The sequence below is a fragment of the Dermacentor albipictus genome, chromosome 2 (assembly GCF_038994185.2).
Source record: "Dermacentor albipictus isolate Rhodes 1998 colony chromosome 2, USDA_Dalb.pri_finalv2, whole genome shotgun sequence".
NCBI lineage: Eukaryota > Metazoa > Arthropoda > Arachnida > Ixodida > Ixodidae > Dermacentor > Dermacentor albipictus.
Window position 1 is genome coordinate 147,749,690 of NC_091822.1, and position 21,846 is coordinate 147,771,535.

General features: G+C 44.2%; 2 protein-coding genes across 4 annotated transcripts in view; one reads left to right on the forward strand and one right to left on the reverse strand.

The window, feature by feature from the left end:
* The window catches only part of LOC135899793 (cation-dependent mannose-6-phosphate receptor-like), a 53,179-nt gene that overhangs the window by 25,491 nt on the left and 5,842 nt on the right, over positions 1–21,846 (forward strand). Inside the window, exon 7 of one of the 2 annotated variants that reach the window (XM_065429126.2) lies at positions 8,423–8,511. The exons of the other annotated variant lie outside the window; for it this stretch is intronic. Within the exon in view, the coding sequence (XP_065285198.2) occupies positions 8,423–8,468 (46 nt within the window). The 3' untranslated portion in view covers positions 8,469–8,511. Of the gene's footprint in view, positions 1–8,422; positions 8,512–21,846 lie in introns of those variants that run through there. 2 annotated transcript variants of the gene reach the window in all.
* Positions 7,742–21,824, reverse strand: Drep4 (DNA fragmentation factor-related protein 4). 2 transcript variants are annotated; one of them, XM_065429125.2, is made up of 6 exons: positions 21,499–21,824; positions 20,835–20,907; positions 20,150–20,347; positions 11,208–11,284; positions 10,353–10,624; positions 7,742–10,049 (listed from the first exon to the last, which is right to left on the reverse strand). In XM_065429125.2, the coding sequence occupies exons 1-6, from the start codon at positions 21,676–21,678 to the stop codon at positions 9,782–9,784; spliced, it is 1,068 nt and encodes a 355-aa protein (XP_065285197.2). In that variant the 5' UTR covers positions 21,679–21,824; the 3' UTR covers positions 7,742–9,781. The 2 variants fall into 2 exon arrangements, with proteins under 2 accessions (XP_065285197.2, XP_065285196.2); XM_065429124.2 differs by having other exon boundaries at positions 20,787–20,907.

Genomic DNA, 21,846 nt, shown 5'->3' on the forward strand with positions numbered 1-21,846 from the left:
ATAGTTATAGATAGTGATATGTATATATATATATTACATTTCACAGCCCACCACTTAGCTGACAAAGCTAAGAGCTTGTCAACACCAGCATCGGCTCACAGCACATGTTGCAGCTTAGAGCTTAGCACTCACCTTGAATGCAAAAAGAGAGTTGTGTGGATAACCAATGTTGGATGAGAATTCAACCTGGCAAAGAATCAATAACAGTGTTTGTGGGAAAAAAATTAAAGGATCTTTTTCTAGCTTTTTCGAAATATGGGAAGTCCATTGAAGTCGAGGGGTCTTTGCAACTGTATATAGATTTGACGTGCTCCTTCCAGTGTGCACAGGACTAGTGCTCCTTCTCTTCTTCCCATCTCTCACTCTTTTCAACCCTTTACCGCTTCACCCATTGCAGTGTAGCAAACCGGACGTGCATCTGGTTAACTTTCCTGCCTTTCCTTGCTTCTCTCTCTCTCTCTCTCAGTTGAGTGGCATTTTATTTAAAACACCTAAAGGACTAAGCGTGGTCAAGTGTGCAACAGGGAAGAGAGTGTTGTGATGTGCAGTAACTTGTGGGCACTGAGACAAGTGCAACCGAGTTGGTGCCAGCGATCCCTGCCGAGTGCACATTTCTCCACGTTGTGTGATAATGCCTCAGTTAGTAGCGAACACGGCTGCACTTGTACAATTTCCTTCTCTCACTTCTCCTCTGCTATCAGTTTTATGCATGCAATTTGTCCTACACTCTCCTTCCCCCTTACCATGTTCTTCCTCACCTCTCAGCATTTGTGATTAGACCAACTTAACTGTCCATTGACTGAAGGATTGGATCATCACAAAAGTCACACACACACACAAAAAAAAGCCAGTGTTCAAAAATGTTTTTAAGCATTTTTAAGCAGTTCCAAGGCCTTGATGAAATGTATTCAAGGACTAAGCAGCGCTGTGTATGACAGCTTGGAGAGAGAGAAACTAGCTTTAATGGTATGCTGGAGATGTTAGCCTAGCTGTTCTCCTCACATGCTACTCCAAGTGCTTGGTGATTTTCACAGCTTGGAGACAGCACTGTGGTCACCAATACAGCGTTTTGCTTTTAATTGCACTGAAGTTAACTGTGAATAATAGCACAAAGGCCTAGTTACCAAACACCCACAAATCTGCTGATTGGATTGGATTGGCTTGTTCTTTGGATGGCACATCAATGTCATGGCCATGTGTCCAAACATTTGACCAAAAATAAAACTCAAGAATCTTTGTAAAGGAGGGCATCAAGCAGGGAGATACGATCTCTCCAATGCTATTCACAGCATGTTTGCAGGAGGTACTGTATTCAGAGACCTGGATTGGGAAGAATTGGGGATAAGAATTAATGAAGAATACCTTAAGTAACTTGCGATTTGCTGATGATATTGCCTTGCTTAGCAACTCAAGAGTCCAATTGCAATGCAAGCTCACTGACCTGGACAGGCAAAGCAACAGGGTGTGTCTCAAAATGAATCTGCAGAAAACTAAAATAATGTTTGTCTCGGATGAGAACAGCAGTTTGTAATAGGTAGTGAGGCACTGGGAGTGGTAAGGGGATACATCTACTTAGGGCAGGTAGTGACTGCGGATCCGGATCATGAGACTGAAATAATCAGAAGAATAAGAATGGGCTTGGGTGCGTTTGGCAGGCATTCTCAGATCATGGACAGCAGGTTGCTATTATCCCTCAAGAGGAAAGTGCATAACAACTGTGTCTTACAAGTACTCACCTACGGGCAGAAACCTGGAGGCTTACGAAAAGGGTTCTACTTAAATTGAGGACGACGCAACAAGCTATGGAAAGAAGAATGATGGGTGCAACGTTAAGGGGATAAGAACAGAGCAGATTGGGTGAGGGAACAAATGCGAGTTAATGACATCTTAGTTTTCAATCAAGAAAAAGAAATGGGCATGGGCAGGGCATGTAATGAGGAGGGAAGATAACCAACAGATGGTCATTAAGTGTTACAGACTGGATTCCAAGAGAAGCGAAGCGTAGCAGGGGGCGGCAGAAAGTTAGGTGGGCGGATAAAATTAAGAAGTTTGCAGGGACAACATGGCCACAATTAGCACATGACTGGGGTAGTTGGAGAAGTATGGGAGATGCCTTTGGCCTGCAGTGGGCGTAGCCAGGCTGATGATGATGATAAGTACATAAAATTCAAGTGGCTTCAAGTTCTGAAAGAGGGCATATAGGCATAAAATTGTTTTCATCAAAGGTTCGAAGGGCTGCTTGAAACACTGCAAGGAGGAGAAAAAGAAAAATGGCCAATAGTGGTCAACTTGTGATAATTCAAACTCTGATCATTCAATATTACATTAACTTAAAGGGGCCCTGAAACACTTTTCTGATTAACTTCACAATTGAAGGACATCATCTCGAATCTCGTGCTGCAAGAATGTTGCGAATCCTTCAACTATAATGATAAGTGGAGTTATCGTACCGATACTTCTTTTTCGTCTCCGCTAGTGTGCTGGAAACTACACAGGGGAGAACCCAAGAGGACAAAGCCCCGGCCAAAAGTAGGGTGTCCCAGTGGGGAAAGGGCTTGTCGCGGCACCCCATAGCAGCCGCAAGCGACTACATGACGTAGCACGCTGCTACCATCTTGGAGGCCACTGGCAGCAGACGCAGCTGTGCACAATGCAAAGATGATACAATTTTTCTGTCTTTTTAAGATCTTAGACATATATATCTTTCATTTATTTAACTTAAAGTTAGTAATTGTGTATTACTGAGAATGCTCTCGCGATCGCAAAATCAGCCAATAACTATGGTAGGTGAGCTGCTTTTGATGCTGCTGCATGAAAACATTGCGCAAGTATGAGCAAGTTACTTTTTGCTGTGTTTGACAGGAGTGTGTAAATCCCATGCTGCATGCAGTACAGTAATATTTGGCTCGCATGTTCACTGGAGCCTCTATGACATATCGGCAACATCTTTTGTAATATGTTCGAAAAGTGTTTAGCGCCCCTTTAAAGGGGCCCTGAACCACTTTTCATCGAAATGGAAAAAGGCATTTGAAGTGAAATTAGGCTATTTAAGAAATACTTTGCCGCAATAAGTACTTCAATGCGTTCAACAGAAGCATAGTTATTGGCAATCAAACACGACCTCCGCTGTGCTCCCGTTCCTTCTTCAATGCTTTGCACTGCGAAGGCTATGGTGCAGTGGGGAAGTGCCCACAACGCTCCGCCTTCTAAATGTCACCATGGCGCGCAGTTGGAATTTTATCCTGGATGTTAACATAGGCGCCACGACTTTCGCCTCTGGAGCCTACGACGTGTTAAACATAGGCCAAACACAGTTGTCCTCATTGAGCGGCAGTGTGCTTAGCCAGTGGACTTGTGGCTGCACCCCGCAGCGGCCGCAGTATCTACGCCATGTAGCTGACTACTGCTTGATGTCAGCTATCGGCCAATAGCAGCCGTCTGAGGGAATGACGAAATAGTGCGTCTAGAAGAGGGTGAGGACAAAGCCTTCTGTTGAAAAGAGAATGTTTGAGAGAAAGGCGACTTCGCGATCTGCTTGCGAGATCCACGCACCGCGTACGACAGCAATACTTGGCCAAGATGTTCACAACAGCGTATGGTATCCGTAGACTATGTTATTTCACCAAGCCCGAGGAGTGGTTCAGGGCCCTTTTAACAAATTTTTTTATATATTACTCAGATTTCTCTATTTTCAGTGCATTATGAAATCACTTAACTCAAGGGAGACTCATATAATTCAACCTTCTTGGCTTCCTATCTTACCATGGTAGAACTATGGTGGCAAAAATGTGGGACAAAAATTCATTCACGCATCCAGTACAAGCCTACATAGGATATTCAAGTTGCTCTGTGTTGATGGGTACTAATTTGAGGTGGTGGGAATTGGCTGATTAACTGTAGCATTCAGGTTGTATCTGTGGCCATATTCTCTGCCAGTCACATTGAAAGTTACTATTTTCAGCGCTCCTCAATCTGCACAGCCAATAGGAACGAATGTGATGAAAAGAACAGCGCAGCTTCCATCAATACCATTTTCACATGGCGCAGTTCTCAAATGCCCCAACAGGCTGTTTGTTGCTTTGAATGTGAAACCGGACATTTATTTACCCCAAAGACCTACATGGGCATTACACATAAGAAAGTATATATCCTCATTTACACATCATTAGTGTGATGCTCATAAAATAGCATCTTTGAAAGCATTCTGCCAAAAATGGGTCCCAATTTGTTAGTTACTGTTTGTGTTGCACATATACTCTAACAAGAGTCTGTGTGTATATCTTCATAATAATAACTCGTAACTGAAGCTTGGCATCCAAAAAACGACCAGTTCCAGTCTCATGAGTTAAAGTAGCAATAACAATGAAGGATCTGAGGTGAACAGCACAGGTAGTGGATAATTCCACGCCAACTGTCCCTACCGTGGCGCTCAGGAAAATAATCTCTCTCAAAAAATTACACGTACGTAAGCATTACTTGCACAGTATTTTCCCAAATTATTCTGAGCAGAAAAAAAAATTCTGGACCACATGAGAGCCATTTCAGTTTCAAGAAATGGCGGAAAACTTGGTGCAAAAAACAAATTTGCAAAATATCAACAGTTTCACAAGTTTTTTCAGAATTAGCATTGTTGCATTGTCTGAACATTCTTCTTTCATTATAAAACAGTTTCATAAAGTAACGATGTTTCTTATTCCTTAGCACCAAGGCGAAACTGCGCAAGGTATAGCGTTTTTGGAAATTTTTTCACCAATAGCAGTCAAGGCAGAAAACCTAGAATTATTTTTACAAAACTTTCCCTAAAACGTACAATCTTGTACAATATTATTTTAGCCTTTGTGTGGCACAAGGAGTCTAAAATAAAGACCCGAATTTGGCAAAAACACTATTTTTGCCTATGTTTAGACGACACACTAGGGTTCCCCATGAAGAAATAAGCAGAAAAGCAGATATAACTGAGAAGCATAACAACTTTCTCCACAGAAATTCTAATCAAAGTAATTTACGTTTTTATTGAGAAAAATATGTCTTAATTTCAGTGCCACCATTGCATTATTTTGGTTTGCGCTTCAGCTTCACCTGATAGCATGTTGGCGGGAAATGAATGGTTCAGATGGTGGTCTGTGCGGTGAGGAATAAAAGCTGAGATCACCAGGAGTTAATGAAAATTTGAATCTGGAACGTATGCTTACTTAAGGTAGATGGACATTGCTCACTTCCATGCTACTGGAAGCATACATATGCGGCCGCCGATGCGTGAAGTGGTAGATCAGGCCACAAATCACTTTCATGAGCGTGAACTAGGAGCTCCACTTCAGCGTCACACGTTCAGTTACCACGTGAGCAAAGACGAATACACTTGGTAAATATTGTCGATATTGTTGAGCTTTATTGAGAATGTTGCAATAGTACTGTGATGTCTCCACCATTCTTCCAGCTACTTCAGGCCAAATAGGAAGCAGTCGGCCAAGGTTTTGCTATGACAAGCACCACAGGGCCTGTGTGATGTCCCATCTCGGGAAACTATTTTCTCAGATTACCTTTACTGCATGGCCTCATTTGCAGCTTGATCTAAATCCGCTTTTGTTTAGTTGGTCACTTGACGTTTTGCAAATGTGAACTTCCTCTGTTGAAGAGTGGGATGTCATTTCAACGAGAAGCGGGAAGCTAGACATCAGCTTGAAGTGGTGATACTGGTGTGTTCTTATCGCAGAAATGGTTTTCCTAAACCTAGCGGAGAGCTGTGCCCATTTTTTTTTTTTTCTGCGGTAGTTCTCGGCACCTGGATGTTCCTAATACCTTTGATATTATCCCGGGTCCATGTAAAGAGTTGGTGTGGTGTAAGTATCTGCTTGTCATATGGTCTTTGCAGGCTGGTTTTTGTCGCTAGACACTTTACTGTTCCATTGACGCCATCGCAAGCACTCTTGCCATGGGATATGGCGAAGAAGTTCCACTCCACCGAGATGTTGAAATCTCGTTTGTGGTGGCAGAGGTTTATGAAGTTTTTTTGTTTTTATATTGCGAAGCCGCCCCGTCTGAGAAATAGTGAATGTGCTTAATAAATGGAAGCTCTTTCTTGAGTATCTCGAGTATCGCAGTTTGAAATGTGTAAACAGAAGTCGTGTCATGTTCTAAAGAGTCCAAAATCACAGCAAAGCACGACAGAAATTTGTCCGGAAGTGTCATCTCTTTGTTGGCAATAAGCAACCACTGGATGCAGTGATGCTCGCGTGTTCGCCCAGTGGAATTTCTGTGGTGCGTCCTGTACTAAGAAACTGTAATTTTCAGCAAAGTCCATCGGCACAATTACTTCAATGTCATCCGCGTTTTCCTTCATCTCTCTCAAGTACTGTGCTTATTGCTTAGACATGAAGTGGCGGAGTTTTGTTTTGCTTAACATGTGAATGAATCTTTCCAAAAATTTCTGTGGTAGGAATAGTGTCTCAAGATGAAAGTGTGTGCTGCTTACCCACTGCTGAACCTGGAAGGCTTCTCCAACCTCTGGCTTGTCGAGCAGCCAGTTTGCGTGCAATTCTTCAACGTAGCCCATGCCTGGGCACTTGTCACATTTCTCGAGCATGCAGGCCTCATTCTCCAGACTGCACACTGTTGTCGCCAGTAGCTCTTGTGTTTTGTATTGCAGAAGTGCGTAGTATCAACTTGAAGTTTTGGCGAGTTGTATAAACGCAAATCGTGTGCATGCCGGGGCCACCCGGTAAAACACAATACGAAGAATGCAGGCCTGCAAATGTTGAGAAGCCGCATGTCATTTGAGTTTTCCTTCCAAATCTCGGAGGTCTTTTAGGTTCATTACCGAAATGCGCTTTTGATGCCCTCGTAGCACATCCTTCTTACTGGGAAGGAGGTGTGAAATACTGTCATCTTCAAAAAACGGTTTGACCGAAGACTTCACTTTCTCCACTACTGACCTTCTTCTTTGATGGCATACTGAGTATCCCACTTTCGGACCTCAGTTTTATAGCCTTACTTCCTCTTGCTCAGAAGCATAAAAAAAACTAATAATCTGCTTGCGTGGCCATAGCGTGGGTGCCAAGGTCAGTATTTGTATTCTCTCTGCACGATTTTCCTGCTGTGCAAACTTTCTTTCCGCTCAACATATTTTGGGAAAATAGTGTGGAAGTAATGCTGACATGCGTGTAATTTTTTAAATAATTTTTTTAGATAAATTATTTTTCTCGAATACCACGGTTTGGACAGTTGGCGTGGAATGACACGCTAATAAAACAAAAGGATGAAACTGTGAATTCGGCATCCACTGTGCTACTTTCCGAAGAAGACCGGAACATTACTAGGATGGCCTAACACATCGCAACAAAGCATGCAACATGTACATTGCATGCTGACCTCTCATGATGATTATAGCATTGGGCTAGAGCACAGTGATTGCTTTCACATTTTGGAAATTACAATTCAACGATTTCTCTTTTCATTCCAAGTGTTGTTGCATTTGAAGTCGCCTGTACTTCTATTTTGTTTTGCTGCACTAGTTAACCTGCATTATTTCAATTCATTCTTGTTGTAGCATCTTTGACTTGTGTATGTCTATGATGACTCCCCCCCCTTATGTAATACCCGGTAAAGGGTCCTTAAGGGGCCAATAAATGATGATGATGATGATGATGTGATGGAAGAGGTGAACAGCGGTAATGGCGAAAGAGCAAATGAAGGCATGCATAGCCGTGGCCTATCACTGCAATTGATAATTCACAAAGCAGCATTATTATTTTAACATTAGAAAAGTTTATTTCATAAGGTATTACAAAATATTGTTGCAAAGCAGTCCGTTGCAATCAGCAATACAGCTGATTCTGGGCCCACACGATCATGTAAAAAAATTTAATGCAATTCATTGCGTCAATTAACTGCATCGGCAAGATATGCAATGCTTGCCAATGCCTCATAAATTAAGACATCATGCTGGCTCTGATGGGACCAAGTCTCTATGTTGGCACTGGCCAAGTGCCCGCGTCAAGAATTAAACATGTAAAATCCATGTGGCCCAGAGCCAAAGTACTGCCAGGGACGAATCTCTCTCGCATAAATGTATATAGAAACTATTCACACGTAGAGGTGCACCAACAGGCACAGAGGATTGTAAACAAAAGGTTCAAGTTAGATGCCTGCCACAACTTTAAAAGTTTGTCACGTTTTCATGCACAAGCATCTTTCTCAAATCACTTCACAACAGTACGATCACAGTTATGGAAGGAACTGAAAAGTTCATAAATGACACTAGCAGCACTGCTTTCTTTTCAAATGTGCTTGGGTGTCTGAGATCTCATCGTCACAGCCATGCTTGTTTTCAAATGCAGAAATATTACTATCCCTTATTCTTAAAGTCCTGCTACCTCAACACTGAACATGTAATGTTTTTCTTTTTCTTTTAATATGCCTACAGCATCCTTGACTTGCATCGAAGTGGTCCAAACACAAGGCAACCTTGAAGTGAGTTCCATAAATGCCACTGATATATGGCATAGAAAATGCTGTTGTACATACAGTTTCAACAAAAGGACAAAACGGGTTATATTTTTGGTCAAATACACAGTAATAATTGAAGGTTTTCATACCTCATAACCATATCTGAGCTTAGAGAGATACCACAGTGGGGGTGCAAGGTTCATTTTTATCACCTTGAACTTTTACATATTGCCAGTATTGCATATCGCAGTTACCTAGGCATCTCTTTATTCTGCCCATACTGTAATGTGGCTGCTTCAGCTAGGAAACAATGCTGAAATCTTCGTGCTATAAACAAGCCGGAACAGTCGACGGCACAAAGCACAGTCCTTGAAAACAAAGTGTTTTTCAAGGCTGCAAGGAAAAACTTGGATTTAATCCTAACCTTTGCTTTATAGTACTTCAGCAAATGCGCTTAAAATTGCAATTGCCTTCTCTCTCCTCACACCAGGGTCACTGTGTGGAGCTACCCATTGTGTCACATGTCTTGAGTAGATTTAAGGTCATTCTGAAATATTCAACCAGCATTCTGGTTCATTCAGTTGTTATACTGCCTGCAAAAAAGGAGCCACTAGATTGCTTAACATTGTTTAAGGACGTTCCAGCATCGAATGCCATTGTGTTCATAATGGATTTAGCTGTGTTTCATTTTCAACCCAGAGAAACATGAAACTGTTCCAAATTTTCGGTCAGAAACTCTAACCCTGTTTGATGCAAAGACCACAGATTAAAACAGTGTAACAGACGCTGCCTAAATATAATGGGATGGACATATGTAAGCTAGAATCAATTGGCACTACAAAAAATTGTACTATACTGTCATCATTTAGGAAGGAAGGCTAGATCCATATGTACAGAGTCTAATATCAATTTGCTGAGCTCACAAATGGTGGCCACTAAGACTAATGTGCTTCAATGTAGTCTATTTTGCCTGCATGGCCTCAATGTTAACTGAGACCAGGCTTGGCCCCTTGTCGTAACATCTTGTCTCGATTGATTGCGGGAGTTAAGCATTCCAAAGCAACATATGTGCTACGAGACACTGCATATTGGAAGGCTTAAGATTACTTTTGGCTGCTACCCGAGTTTGCACATAAGTACACAAGTGTTCTTGCATTCAGTCTGCTTCAAAATATGGCCTCCGCGGCTAGGCATCAAACTTATGACTTCATACGTACCAGCAGAACGTCCTACCCACTTAGCCACCACCACAACAGGTGACATCTTCTGCAAGCTGGCACGGATTTCCTGACAGTCCAGCTCATCTGCAAAATGAATGCAACTTTCCTGTCGCCTATCACTCAATACTTTGTCCACTTTTTTGCGCCCTCTTTATAGATTCATCACCACGCCCATCATTTTGTGTCACATTACCAGTGTACCAGCTTCTGGGGTCACAGCAGTAGCCATTGTGCTCCGACTTAATGTGGCAAACAGGATGGACCAGTTTCAAGTTTTCAGTTGTGAACAGGAGCCGGTAGAAATACTCCACATTGATTGCTCTCCCATCAGCAAGTTGAATGGCTTTGGACATGGTTGGCAGGATCGATCTGGACCTCTCGATTCTGCACATGGAGTTTGGATTAGCAAGCACAAGAACTGCCTAATGCAACATTGACAAAAAAAGAGAAAGAAAACATGTAAGTGGTTCTAACTGGGCATGCAAAATTGGGCCATCTAGTTGGCCCAATTCCACTGGTTTCAGCCAACAGGCTCACATTAAATGTAATCTCTGCTACAGCAATTGATTGATAACAGCACGACAGTACGCTCATAATTTACATCTGACACAGATTTTTACGCTACAAGTCAGATGCTCCACACAAGTTTCTTGAAGTTGGGATTAGACTGAAAGGAGAGTCACTCGCCTGTGATCCAAATTCCATGTGCTGAAGATGACCAGCTGCTCTCTGCTGGCATATGGGTTGATCATGTGAAGCCGCCCAGAGCACAGGTCTTTACTGAACGTCCCCTGGCAATTAAACTGGCCATCACTCAGGCAAAGTGCACCTGTGTCACCACGTACAAAGTAGTGGCCATTGTGGTCATTTTGCTTGAGTAGCCGCAGAAACTCCTCAAACAGGTGTCGCACGCAGCCCCTGTCATTTTCGCCAAGTCGCTTCTGCATCTCCTCTTTGGACTGTACAAGCGCAAAAGAAATGAGAAAGCAGTATGTGACATGTGCCAAAGTATTTTACAAAATTAAGAAAAAGCTAGAAGGTTTCTAGTTTTGCCTAGACCACTGTTATGAGAATGGCAAATGATAGAGCAATACACTAGGAACTACAATTTTTGGCAAAGCTGTTCGTGGCCACTTGGTCCAATCATGGGGCACTGTTATTCAGATTGTTCAAAAAGTGTATCACAGCCTTTAAAAATGAAAGCAACTAGCAAGATTTGTGTCAGCGTAATGTTGCACTTGCCTCAAACTTGTGTTCTTGTTGCCACACTCAAAGAGATTGAAAATAAGCGACCATTCCTTTAGTTTTTTCATAACTACGGTGTAATGTACGTTGAATATGATGAACAAGGAGAATGACGAACTGCATGTTCCGACAAAGTGCGGGTAAATGCTAGAGGCAACCAATGGGCAAGAAAATTAACTTAAGGGCAGTGCACCTTCTAGCTATCCAATGCCTAAAAACACGCTTTTCTGAGTAATGTCTTTATGAACCCAATGAGAAAACCAAATTAAGTACCAATATGAAGAGTCCCAAACATACCTTATAGTAGTAGCCCTTTATTCGTGTCTTGGCCCTCTCTCTAAGGACAGACCTCTTTGATACTGCCCGCTTCTCTCCTAGACAATGAAATGAGATAATTTTTTTGGTGATACATCATAGCAGAGGCAGGTACTGCACTATGTAAGCGTTTCCTGTTTTTTTCTACACAGCCTCACATAATCAGGGTGTTATTGCACTAGAGTTCTCAAATATAGCATTTAAATATTGTGTTAACCAGATCTTTAATCCATGGTTATGCACAGGTGCTATCTATAAACCCTACACCTAAATGTAGGTGCAAGTTGTAGTAATCAACTCTCTGCTAAATAAAGTCCTTTAATTAATTACAATAAAAGTGCAATTTATAGCTGCAGCTCCATAAAATTCATCCAGAATAGCAATGCACAGCAAAACAAAGGCAGAGAAAGTGAAAAAGATGGGGCAAGCACTGTCCTTTTTTTTTCCTTCTGCGTCTTCATTGTGCTGCGCTCTGCCATGATGAATAAGTTCCATATCACCCGATTTGCCATCTTTGTGCAGGTCATAACGGTGTTTTTTTCATGCATTAGTTCTTCTTAGCTTATTGATATCCCTAGGCAAGAATACTAAATGAGTAATCTCTGACTCTGTCTTTCATCAAATTCAAATGCAAAGCACCTCCACCAAAACGTTACGTGAATGAAGGATTAAGCACTGGAGACTATTTGCAGAGTATATTTACAAAGTATAACTGCAGCCCTGGCCAGTTCAGCCGACAGTTTGAGAGCCAGAGAGCGTTCATCATCTTCATCGGGGAGTCCGCGTGCATCGTCCACAAGAAACATGCAACATGCATGTATCAGTATCCCCGGCGGCAGAAGCACCGTCCCGGTACGTCTAAATGTCGATGATAACAGGAGAGTAGTATGGTTATATAGTAGTATATAACCATACCCTAGTAGTATAGTAGTAGTGGAATGGGGAAGATGAGGCACTGGTACTGACAGGGGCGATTTCGTATGTAACCGGAGTCACAGCATGCAGCACTTAATATGGGCCTGTCTACCGAGACAATATTCACATGGTGGTTAAAGGGGCACTAGAGAGAAATAAGTTGAGTTGTATTAGCAAATTACCCTTATACCAAATTACCAATACCAAACAATTCCAGGGAAAACACGGAGATTGCAGGAGATGGAAATTCAAGACGAATGAGCAAAATGAGAACAACGTGAAAGCAGGAGCCAATGTTTCATATTTTTCAAGGTGACATATTCTCTCCTCGGTACAGTATCTATAGGTGCGGTTCCCCCGGATATCAGTGAACTATCATCTCTCTGGAAGAGGCAATAAATGTAGTGGCAGAAAATGGTGCTCGTGCGAAAAAGAGAAAGAAAAGAAAAAAAGAAAAAAAAGAAAAGAAAGATAAGCAACTCTGAAAAATAACTATAAGTGCTGTTGCCTATAGTTTGAAATTTAGCATAATGAATAAATTCTAAAGATCTCCTTGAAATGTTTATACCTATTGGTTGCAATGTCATGAACTTATGGATGAGGTACGATTCTCTGTTTTCTGTCTTGCACAGAATGGAAGTTTGACTGGTATGTAGAGTTTAAGTTATCAAAGTTAAAACCTGGTTGGGTGAAATGCTCGGTGACGGCTTTGAGAATCTTTTAGGTGTGTCCGCATAATAACCGTTTAACCTGATATTCACCGATTGTCCCTTTTCACCAACATATTTTTATGTGGATGCTGGGAGTATAGAAAGACTATTTACAATATATATGCAAAATGAATCAGAGTAGTTAAGATGGCTGACCACCAACAACACGCAGCAGCCAGCATCTCTCGATCTTCTTCCTCGCTCTTCTTTCATCCTTACGTAACAGGACCCCCAGGTGATGAAGTGCCGTCTTGGCGCATTGTAGGCGAATAATTGCAAGCGTATGGCTTCAGCCGCGAAACATGCACAACATCAAAAGGCGTTGGACTTGAGGATGCACCAAACTATGGCAGCAAAATCTTGTAATTTATGTTGTTAACTTGACGTAGGACTTCGTAAGGCCCTGTGTAGTGAGAGAGAAGCTTCTGGGAGAGGCCAACCCAATGACATGGTGACCAAAGGAGCACCTAAGCACCCGACACAAACTCGATGAATCACGATGGCACCAATCATAATGCTCTTTTTGTATATGCTGCGAGGCTAATAAATGAGATCGGGCGACTTGACGGGCCATGTGAGCACGATCGACGACTTCACGTGCGTACTCAGTTGCAGCACGTGGCACAGAAGGGAGGAAGGTGTCAAACGGCATTGTGGAGTCGCGACAATACAAAAGATAAAAGGGTGAATATCCTGCAGTGTCATGTCAGGACGAGTTATACATGAACGTCACGTAGGCCAGCATGGCGTCCCATTCGCGGTGATCATTGGAGACGTACATTGATAGAATCTCTGTGACTGTTCGGTTCAGATATTCTGTAAGAACATTCGTTTGCAGGTGATAGGCAGTGGACAGCTTGTGCTCAGTGGCGCAAGGGCAGAAGAGGTCGTCCACATCTCGAGACACGAATAAGCGGCCCCGGTCTGTAAGTAAATGTCGAGGTGTACCGTGCTGGAGAATGACGTCATGAAGGAGAAGATCAACGACGTCTGTTGCGCAACTAGTTGGCAACGCCTTTTTTATCGCCTAGTGTGTCGCGTAAGCAGTAGCAATGGCGATCCACTTATTCCCTCTAGTCGTCGTCGGAAAAGGGCTAAGCAGGTCAAGGCCTACGCGAAAGAACGGTTCAGAGGGAACTTCAATTGGATGGAGTCGTCCGACAGGAGGTAGGGGAGGTTTCTTCCAGCGCTGACACAATTTACAAGTTGCGACATAACAACACACAAAGTGGTAGAGACCCGGCCAGAAGAACTGGTGTCACACATGATCGTATGTACGCAAAACTCCAAGGTGTCCCACCATTGGTGCATCGTCAAGTTGTTCAAGAGCAACGGGTCGCAGATGATGATGAAGGACAAGGAGCAACTCAGGGCCGTCGGTGTTGGTATTGAGGTGGTAGAGAATGCCGTCGTGCAGCACGAACATGTGACACGTGCCGTCAGTGCTGCCAGATAGCACTCCAGCAACGATGGATTGTAAGGATTCGTCGCGTTGTTCAGCGTGCATATCGGTCATGTCAGTAAAAGCCATCACGCAGGTCACCGGATCATGTGCAAGGGGATCGACGGTGTGACGAGAGAGGCAGTCAGCATCCTTGTGGAGGCGTTCAGTCTTGTAATTGACAATAAATAAAAATTCCTGAGCCGCAAATTCCAGTGACCAAGCCTGTCCTGTTGGGTCCCAGAGGCAAGATAGCCAGCAAAGTGCGTGGTGGTCCGTAACAACTGAAAACGTGCGGCCGTACAAATATGGCCGGAACTTGGGAACAGCCCAAACTAAAGCCAAGCATTCCCACTTGGTGATGGAGTAATTTCTCCCAGCAGGTGACAGCAGGCAGCTGGCATAAGCTATCATGCACTCTGCACCATTTTGTTGTTGGGCGAGAACAGCTTGTGTCAGTATGGACTTCGGTCGGTGCAGATGGATCAAAGTGGGTAAGTATGGGGGGGGTCAGAAACCCGATGAGAGCGGCGAATGTGTGAGCCTGCTCCGGGCCCCGTGAGAATGGCGTGTTCTTCTTTAGAAGATCTGTCAAAGTCTGAGCAATGTCGGCGAAGGTTTTGATGAAACGGCGAAAGTAAGAACAAAGGCCAACGAAGCAGCGCACATCAGAAGCAGAATGTGGCACAGGGAAACTGCTATGGCACAAACTTCTTCCAGATCTGGTTGGACCCCGGATGCGTCAACGAGGTGTCCCAACATGGTAATCTGACGGCGCCTGAATGAACACTTCGTGGAGTTCAGTTGGAGGCCGGCTTTTCGCAAGAGTGCAAGAATGGCAGCGAGTCCGGTAAGGTGGCTGCCGAATATGGGAGAAAAAACAATAACGTCGTCACGGTAACAAAGACAGGTGGCCCATTTGTAGACTCGCAGAAGAGAGTCCATCATATGTTCAAATGTCGCAGAAGCATTACATGGGCCAAAGGGCATGACGTTGAACTGACATAAGCCATCCGGCGTGATGAAGGCTGTCTTCTCGTGGTCCATTTCATTGACTGAAATCTGCCAATAGCTGGATCAAAGATCGATGGACGAGAACTATTTAGCACTGTGCAAACAGTCCAAGGCGTCATCGATGCGTGGTAGTGGGTAGATGTCTTTTCGCATGCTCTTGTTTAAGTGGCAATAATTGACACAAAAACGCCATACCATCTTTCTTTTTCACAAGGATGACAGGCGAAGCCCAAGGGCTGGCTGATAGCTCGACGACCGCTTTGTGGAATATTTTGTCCACTTCTGATTGGATGACTTGACAATCGGCATGCGATACATGACAGGGACGCCGACGAATAGGATTCGTGTCTCCAATGTTTATACGGTGGTGAACAACAGATGTTTGGCCTAAAGGCCTGTCGCCAAATCAAAGATGTCACTAAAAGATTCAAGCAGGAGATGTATGTCTGTGGCCTGTGCAGAGGTGAGGTCAGGTACAATCATTTTCACGAAGTCATCTGTTAAGGAACCAGAGCTGTGAACTGCAATTGGTGCTAATAAACCACTCTCTGCATTCAGACTCTCAATGTCAAATTTGGAACCACTAGAAACGCTGGCCAAGAACATGCTAGCCGTAATCACTTGAGGGCACAGGCTGAAATTCAGAAGCGGTAGATTGACGTCGTTATTAGTAACCGTAACCAGCGTACACGGAATAGCAACGTTCTGGTTCAAAAGCACGTTGGTCATGGGGCAAAGCACATATTCACTATTAGGAGAGCATTTCTTTAAGTCACTATTAGGAACCTGTGGCTGGGCGGTCAAAGTGACATAAGTAACTGCCTCGGGTGACAGACACACATCGTGAAGTGAGCACAAGTGCGGTGGGGCGGTGCTTGGAGCATCGGCGAGTTGAGGCAGTTCTAACTGAAGAATGCTGGTAGCGCAGTCGATGAGAGCAGAATGAGTGGATAAAATGTCCACTGCAAGGATAACATCGTGAGGGCAGTTGTCGATCACAGCAAAGAGAACACAAGTAGGGCGGCCGGCTATACTTAAACACCCAGTACACATTCCGAGAACAACCAGCACGGCGCCGTCGGTCACACGAAGCACTCGGGCAGCTGCTGGGGCGAGGACCTTCTTTAAACATCTATGTAGGCTAGTACTCATCACAGATACGTGGGCTCCAGTGTCGACGAGTGGTTGGACAGATACGTCGTCTATTTTAACGTTAATTACACTTCTCCTTGTGGGCACAAACAAAGGATTTGCTGCAGTAGTCGGCAATGCAGCACTACTTCCGAGGGCTGCATTTCTTAGTTTTCCGAAAGGGTGCAGCCAAGAGTCACAGGGGACGAAAGGCGATGTGGCTGCGGCGAAAGGGAAGATGGGCGACGTGTTTGCGGTGAACGAGACTGGTGTCTGTGCGGCGATGGTGAGCAACTGTACCACGTGTTTCTAGCAGAGTTGTTGGCGCTATTAGACTCAGCGGTGGGTGAAACAGTGTGGGCATTTCCATCAAAACGGCTCAGGTTGGTCGGCGTGCGAGGTCTTGAGGGCCACAAGTTGCGACAGTATCGGGTGTTACGTTTCGCCTCCGACGTGCGGTATAGCCGGCGCGGATACAACGGACGCCGGGGCTTCGTTCAAAGCGGCGGACATTTTGGCCAGTTCAGCGCTGCCGCAACGCCTCCTGCCAAGCGCATTCAGGCATCTTTCAATGCCACGTGTCTTCTTGTGTGCGTGTGTGTGTGCATGTTGGTGCCCACGCTTGTCAAAGCGCGGCAGCCGGGGAAAGGAGCTCTCCAACGGTGAAGCGAGGAGGTCTGACTGGCGCCGGCCCAGCGGATACGTCACTTCTTGTCACAACATGTCCGTGCGCCGCCGTCACATGCGCCTCATCCGAGCCGTGCCTTCTTGCCCTCGACTCCGAGAGTATAAAAGCAGCTGCCCCCGGACGCCAAGAGAGAAGCTTCGATTTATTCAGTCGAGTAACGTGGTCTCCCGTTTCTCCACTTCGGTCGACCTGACCGGCCGCTCTTCTGCGATGCTAGAATAAACATGTTCGGTTAGCAGTCACCTCATCCTTTGCCAGGACCTTCGGATGCTTCCAGCTGTGCCCCAGGCCACCAGGCCAACGTTACCCTTGCGGCTTGCGACCCATTTGCAACACGGGCTACAACACCAATGCGGTGACAGGTGAAACATATCGGCTGGTCGTCTGCAGTTCTCCACTCATTTGTGTTGCGATAATGCGGAGAGAAGCGTCAGGGTGGAGCGAAAATAGTAGAAGGGCGTTCGTTAGCTCTGGGATTGGCGATAGCACAGACAGAATGTAAACTAAATGTTTTCAACTTTCTCGTGAACGATGGCTTGTATGAGGGGAACTGAAAAAGTGGTAGCATCAGGGCTATGCGAACAGAAAGCTGCGGGTGCCATTGCATCCAGTTCACGTCGAATGATTCGCACCACGTCCTCTGATGGCGACGCATGCTGCTGTGCGGGGTGATCTTCACACGTTGAGGTTGCGGCAGTATTGGGAAGTCTGCCGAATGGTTGCAAGACACGTGGGCTTTTAGCCTGCTTGAATTGTCGACACTCTTTAATGATAGCATCAACTGTAGAGCAGCTTTTGCACATGAGCAGATTAAAGGTATCATCAGCAATGCCCTTAAGCACGTGCCTGACCTTCTCAGCTTCTGTCATGTCGTAATTGGCTTTATGATAAAGTGCCAGCACGTCCTGGATGTACGAAACATAGAACTCCATGGGGGATAGGTTACGGGAGGCCAGTTCCTGCTTTGTGGCAATTTTACGGCCGGCTGGTTTGCCAAGCAACTCTGTCAACTTCTCTTTGCATTGTACCCAGCTGGTTAGCTGCTCTTCGTGGTTTCCGTACCGCAGCTTTGCCGTGCCTCTTAGGTAGAACAACAGGTTAGCTAGCATAAGCGTAGGGTCCTATCTGTTGATTCCACTCACGCGTTCATACATAGCCACCCATTTGTCAACGTCGGCGCCATCGGTCCCGCAGAAAGTTCCAGGATCCTTGGGTTGCACAACCACAACCGAAGGTGACAGCGATGTAGCTGGCGACGGTGACGTTGGAGGCGGCAACGACGTTGATCTCACATGCTCACAGTCATTCATGGTACGGACGGTGATGCGACATCTACTGCCGAGCTCCATTTCCAGCCCTGGTACCCTGCACCTCCCACCAATACGTTACAGGGAGATTGGGAGCATAGGAAGACTGTATTTACAATATATATACAAGATGAGTCAGAGTAGTTAAGATGGCTGACCACCAACAACACGCAATAGCCAGCGTCTCTCTATTTTCTTCTTCCTCTCTCTTTTTTCATCCTTCCCTAACAATACTGTTCCTTAGAGAAGGAACATTCAAGCAGATAAATTAAATCAGAATTAGTGCTAGTAAAGGCAGTTTTCACTTCATGTGTGCAGCTATTTGCGGTGTTTTTAATTTTAACATCACTTTGAAGATGCTTGCATGTTTTGCACCTAGGGCGAGAACATACTTTTATTACGGGGGAGTGACGCTGGCCAACTTTTGCATGCACTAACATGTCTTTAAAGTTTCTGTTGTGGCGATAGGTCACCCTTGGTACAATCAGGAACACTTTTCTTTGACGCTCATTACCTGATAATATTGGGTGGTAATTTCATAGGATGCTGTTTATGGTTGGGAGCACATTAGAATATTTTGTTATAAAGGCTGGTGGTCTCTCACATTCTGGTGCAAGCTGTTAGCTAATTTCGGCTGCCTCTCCAATCTTGACGCAATGTCATAAACTCTGCTGAGAGGAACCTGTGGATAGCTTTTTTCTGCTACCATTGTATTAACGTCATTTAGGTTGTGAATATAATTTTTGTCTTTGCTAGAGTTTCTCCTTATTCGTCTTGCTTGTTTGACAAAAACTCCTTGTTTGCAGTATCGCGGGTGACAACTGGTGTAGTCTAAAGGCTGCTGGCTATCCATAGGCTTTTGGTAGAGTGTCGTTCTCAGTTTTCCATTTCCTATGTAAACGGTCGTGTCGAGGAAGTTGATTTGACAAGGAGAGTGGTGACCAGTAAATTTAATACTCGGGTGAAAGCAGTTGAAATGGCTAATTACATCGCTTAGTGCATTTGTGCCGTGTTACCATATTATGAATATGTTGTCAACATAACACATTTAATTTCTAATCTATTTCAAGAAATGGAAGTCTGGCTTTAATTTCCTCTTCTAGCAATCAACCTCTTGTTGCAAAATTAATTAATGCTATAGACTTTTTACAGAATACTTTATCAGTCTAAACTGATGAAGTGTTTTTTTTTTCAATGTCCCTTTAACAACTAAGCTTTTCACAGCCGCAAAACTTGGCGTAGGTTAATAACAAACATTCGGAGTGGGGATCATATTCGGAAATGAAGTCGGTCTACCACCATCTTATTTGAGGCATGAAGGCTTATCACGGAGAATAAAAAGTGCTTTCTTATCACTTCCTGTGTGTTTAGGATGGCTAATTTTGCTGTACACATTCTACTCAACATGCATCATTATGTCACTGGTCTTAGAATAAAACCTAGGTGTCTCTGCAAATTTCATGAGGGATCATGATATTGGTACTCAGCCAAAGGTAATATATCAGCTACAAATAACGTGCATTTATTTTCCAATTAGCCTAGCATTTACATTCGCAGAGCAAGAGCACTTTAGTTGTGAGCTGACTCTAGCTGGTGGCACGGCTCTCCTTTAGAAAAGTAGGGCAAGCGCTGGCTTCACCTCTGTTGGCAACATGCTGTGGGGGCTGCCAATCCAGAATCAGAATCAATGTTGCAATGCTTCAGAATGTGAATCCTACCTTCAAACCACTTAGGATCCTCTTCCCTGCTGTCAGCCAACAGCAGATCCTGGGGAGCTTCGAGCGATTGAATATGCCCGAGCATCTTGCTGACAAGTTCATCTTTCACAGGCTTGAATATTTTGTTGAGTTGCTGAGGGTCAGATGCGAGCAACTTCCCAAGGTTGGCAATCATCTGTTGTGCTTTCACTTGAGTGTCTGCAAATCAGTGAGTAAGCATAAGACAAACCAAGGGGGATGCCAAGGAAAACAAAGAAAAATGCCACGCATGCTACATTCATTGGTTAACGCTACTGCTGTAAAACTTCACTGATGGTAGAGTTTAGCCATTAAATTCAGGATGAAATTGAAATCCTGAGGCAACGCAACACAAAACATTCACCCCTTAGTAGGAACACAGCACAAACCTTTCTCCACCAGTCCAAGCAGCTCTTGTAGTATTATGTGAAATTGTCTTTGTGAAGTTAACAAAACTTTATAGTATGTACATCTCCTTCCATAATACTATAACAATGGTTTGAGTAGTGACCCTTAAAGTATATAGTGCATGCATAAACTTGACATTGTGCACTTTGTCTGCAGAAACAGTAAGATGACTGCAATAGCATCAAAAGAATGATAGCCATGCCAGACGCACACTTTATCTGTTCAGGTGCTCTCAGGATGACCAGAACCGTGTAATCACCGCAAGTAGCGAGGTACTCATCGTCGACTTCAGTTCCATCCTCCAGAACAAGTCTGCAGTCCGTCCTGGGCACCTACAATGATTCATTTATGCAGATAGAAGCTATCACAGTTCACATTTTACACCTGTTGCTTGTGCAATTTATCACCGGTGTAAATTATCGCCTTGATTAACAGAAGACGATAATCTAAAAGGCCTACCCATGGTTTGTACCGAAATGCAAATCGCGCTTCCTAAGAAATTTCTTAGGAAGAAATTTCTCGTACATCCTTAATAACTTTGTTAACATGCAGACTCGCGTGGTTTCATTGGCAAACTTCACTACCTTCCCCCATTCCAGAAAAGAGAACGAACAACCGGGCTAAATGATTCCTTACGAGTAAGGTATAGCGCTACCTTACTCAATGAATTTCGCACGTAACACACGTTAGTTCGCTCTGCAGGGGGCAAGATACATTTTTTCATTGCTTGACCTGAGCAAGCGAACCTGCTTAAGTTAAACCTCTAAACATGCCATCGCGTGTCGAACTACGCGTTTTCACATTTGGAGCAACACAAGTTTCCGAAACTGACCAACGTAAACATTAGCCTCCGGAGATGTTGGCCAGGAAGAGTCGATCATAAACTCGTGAAAACCGATAATGCAGTAGAGTTCATAACTTACGTCAAAAAGTTTGCAGCCAAGTGACAAGAGATCTTCACACGTCGACCCCGTCACGAGCTTCCTCTGTCCTTTAAAATTGCTGACGATGTAAGGTCTGGGCTCTGCCTTGACGCGTCCATGTTTACACTCGACGTGCTGAGCCCCATTAACTTTTCGGGTTTGATTAATGCCACCAGTCATGTCTCAGCGCTTCATTACCACGGTCAGAGGACAGCAATAACAAGCCACGGACTACACAATAAACTCAGCGCAGCAGAAACTAACTTTTTACAAGCTCACGAAACTTGACGTAAACGTACGAGAGTGACACATGCAGTGTGCATGCAGTGACAGCTGTTGTTTTTGTCA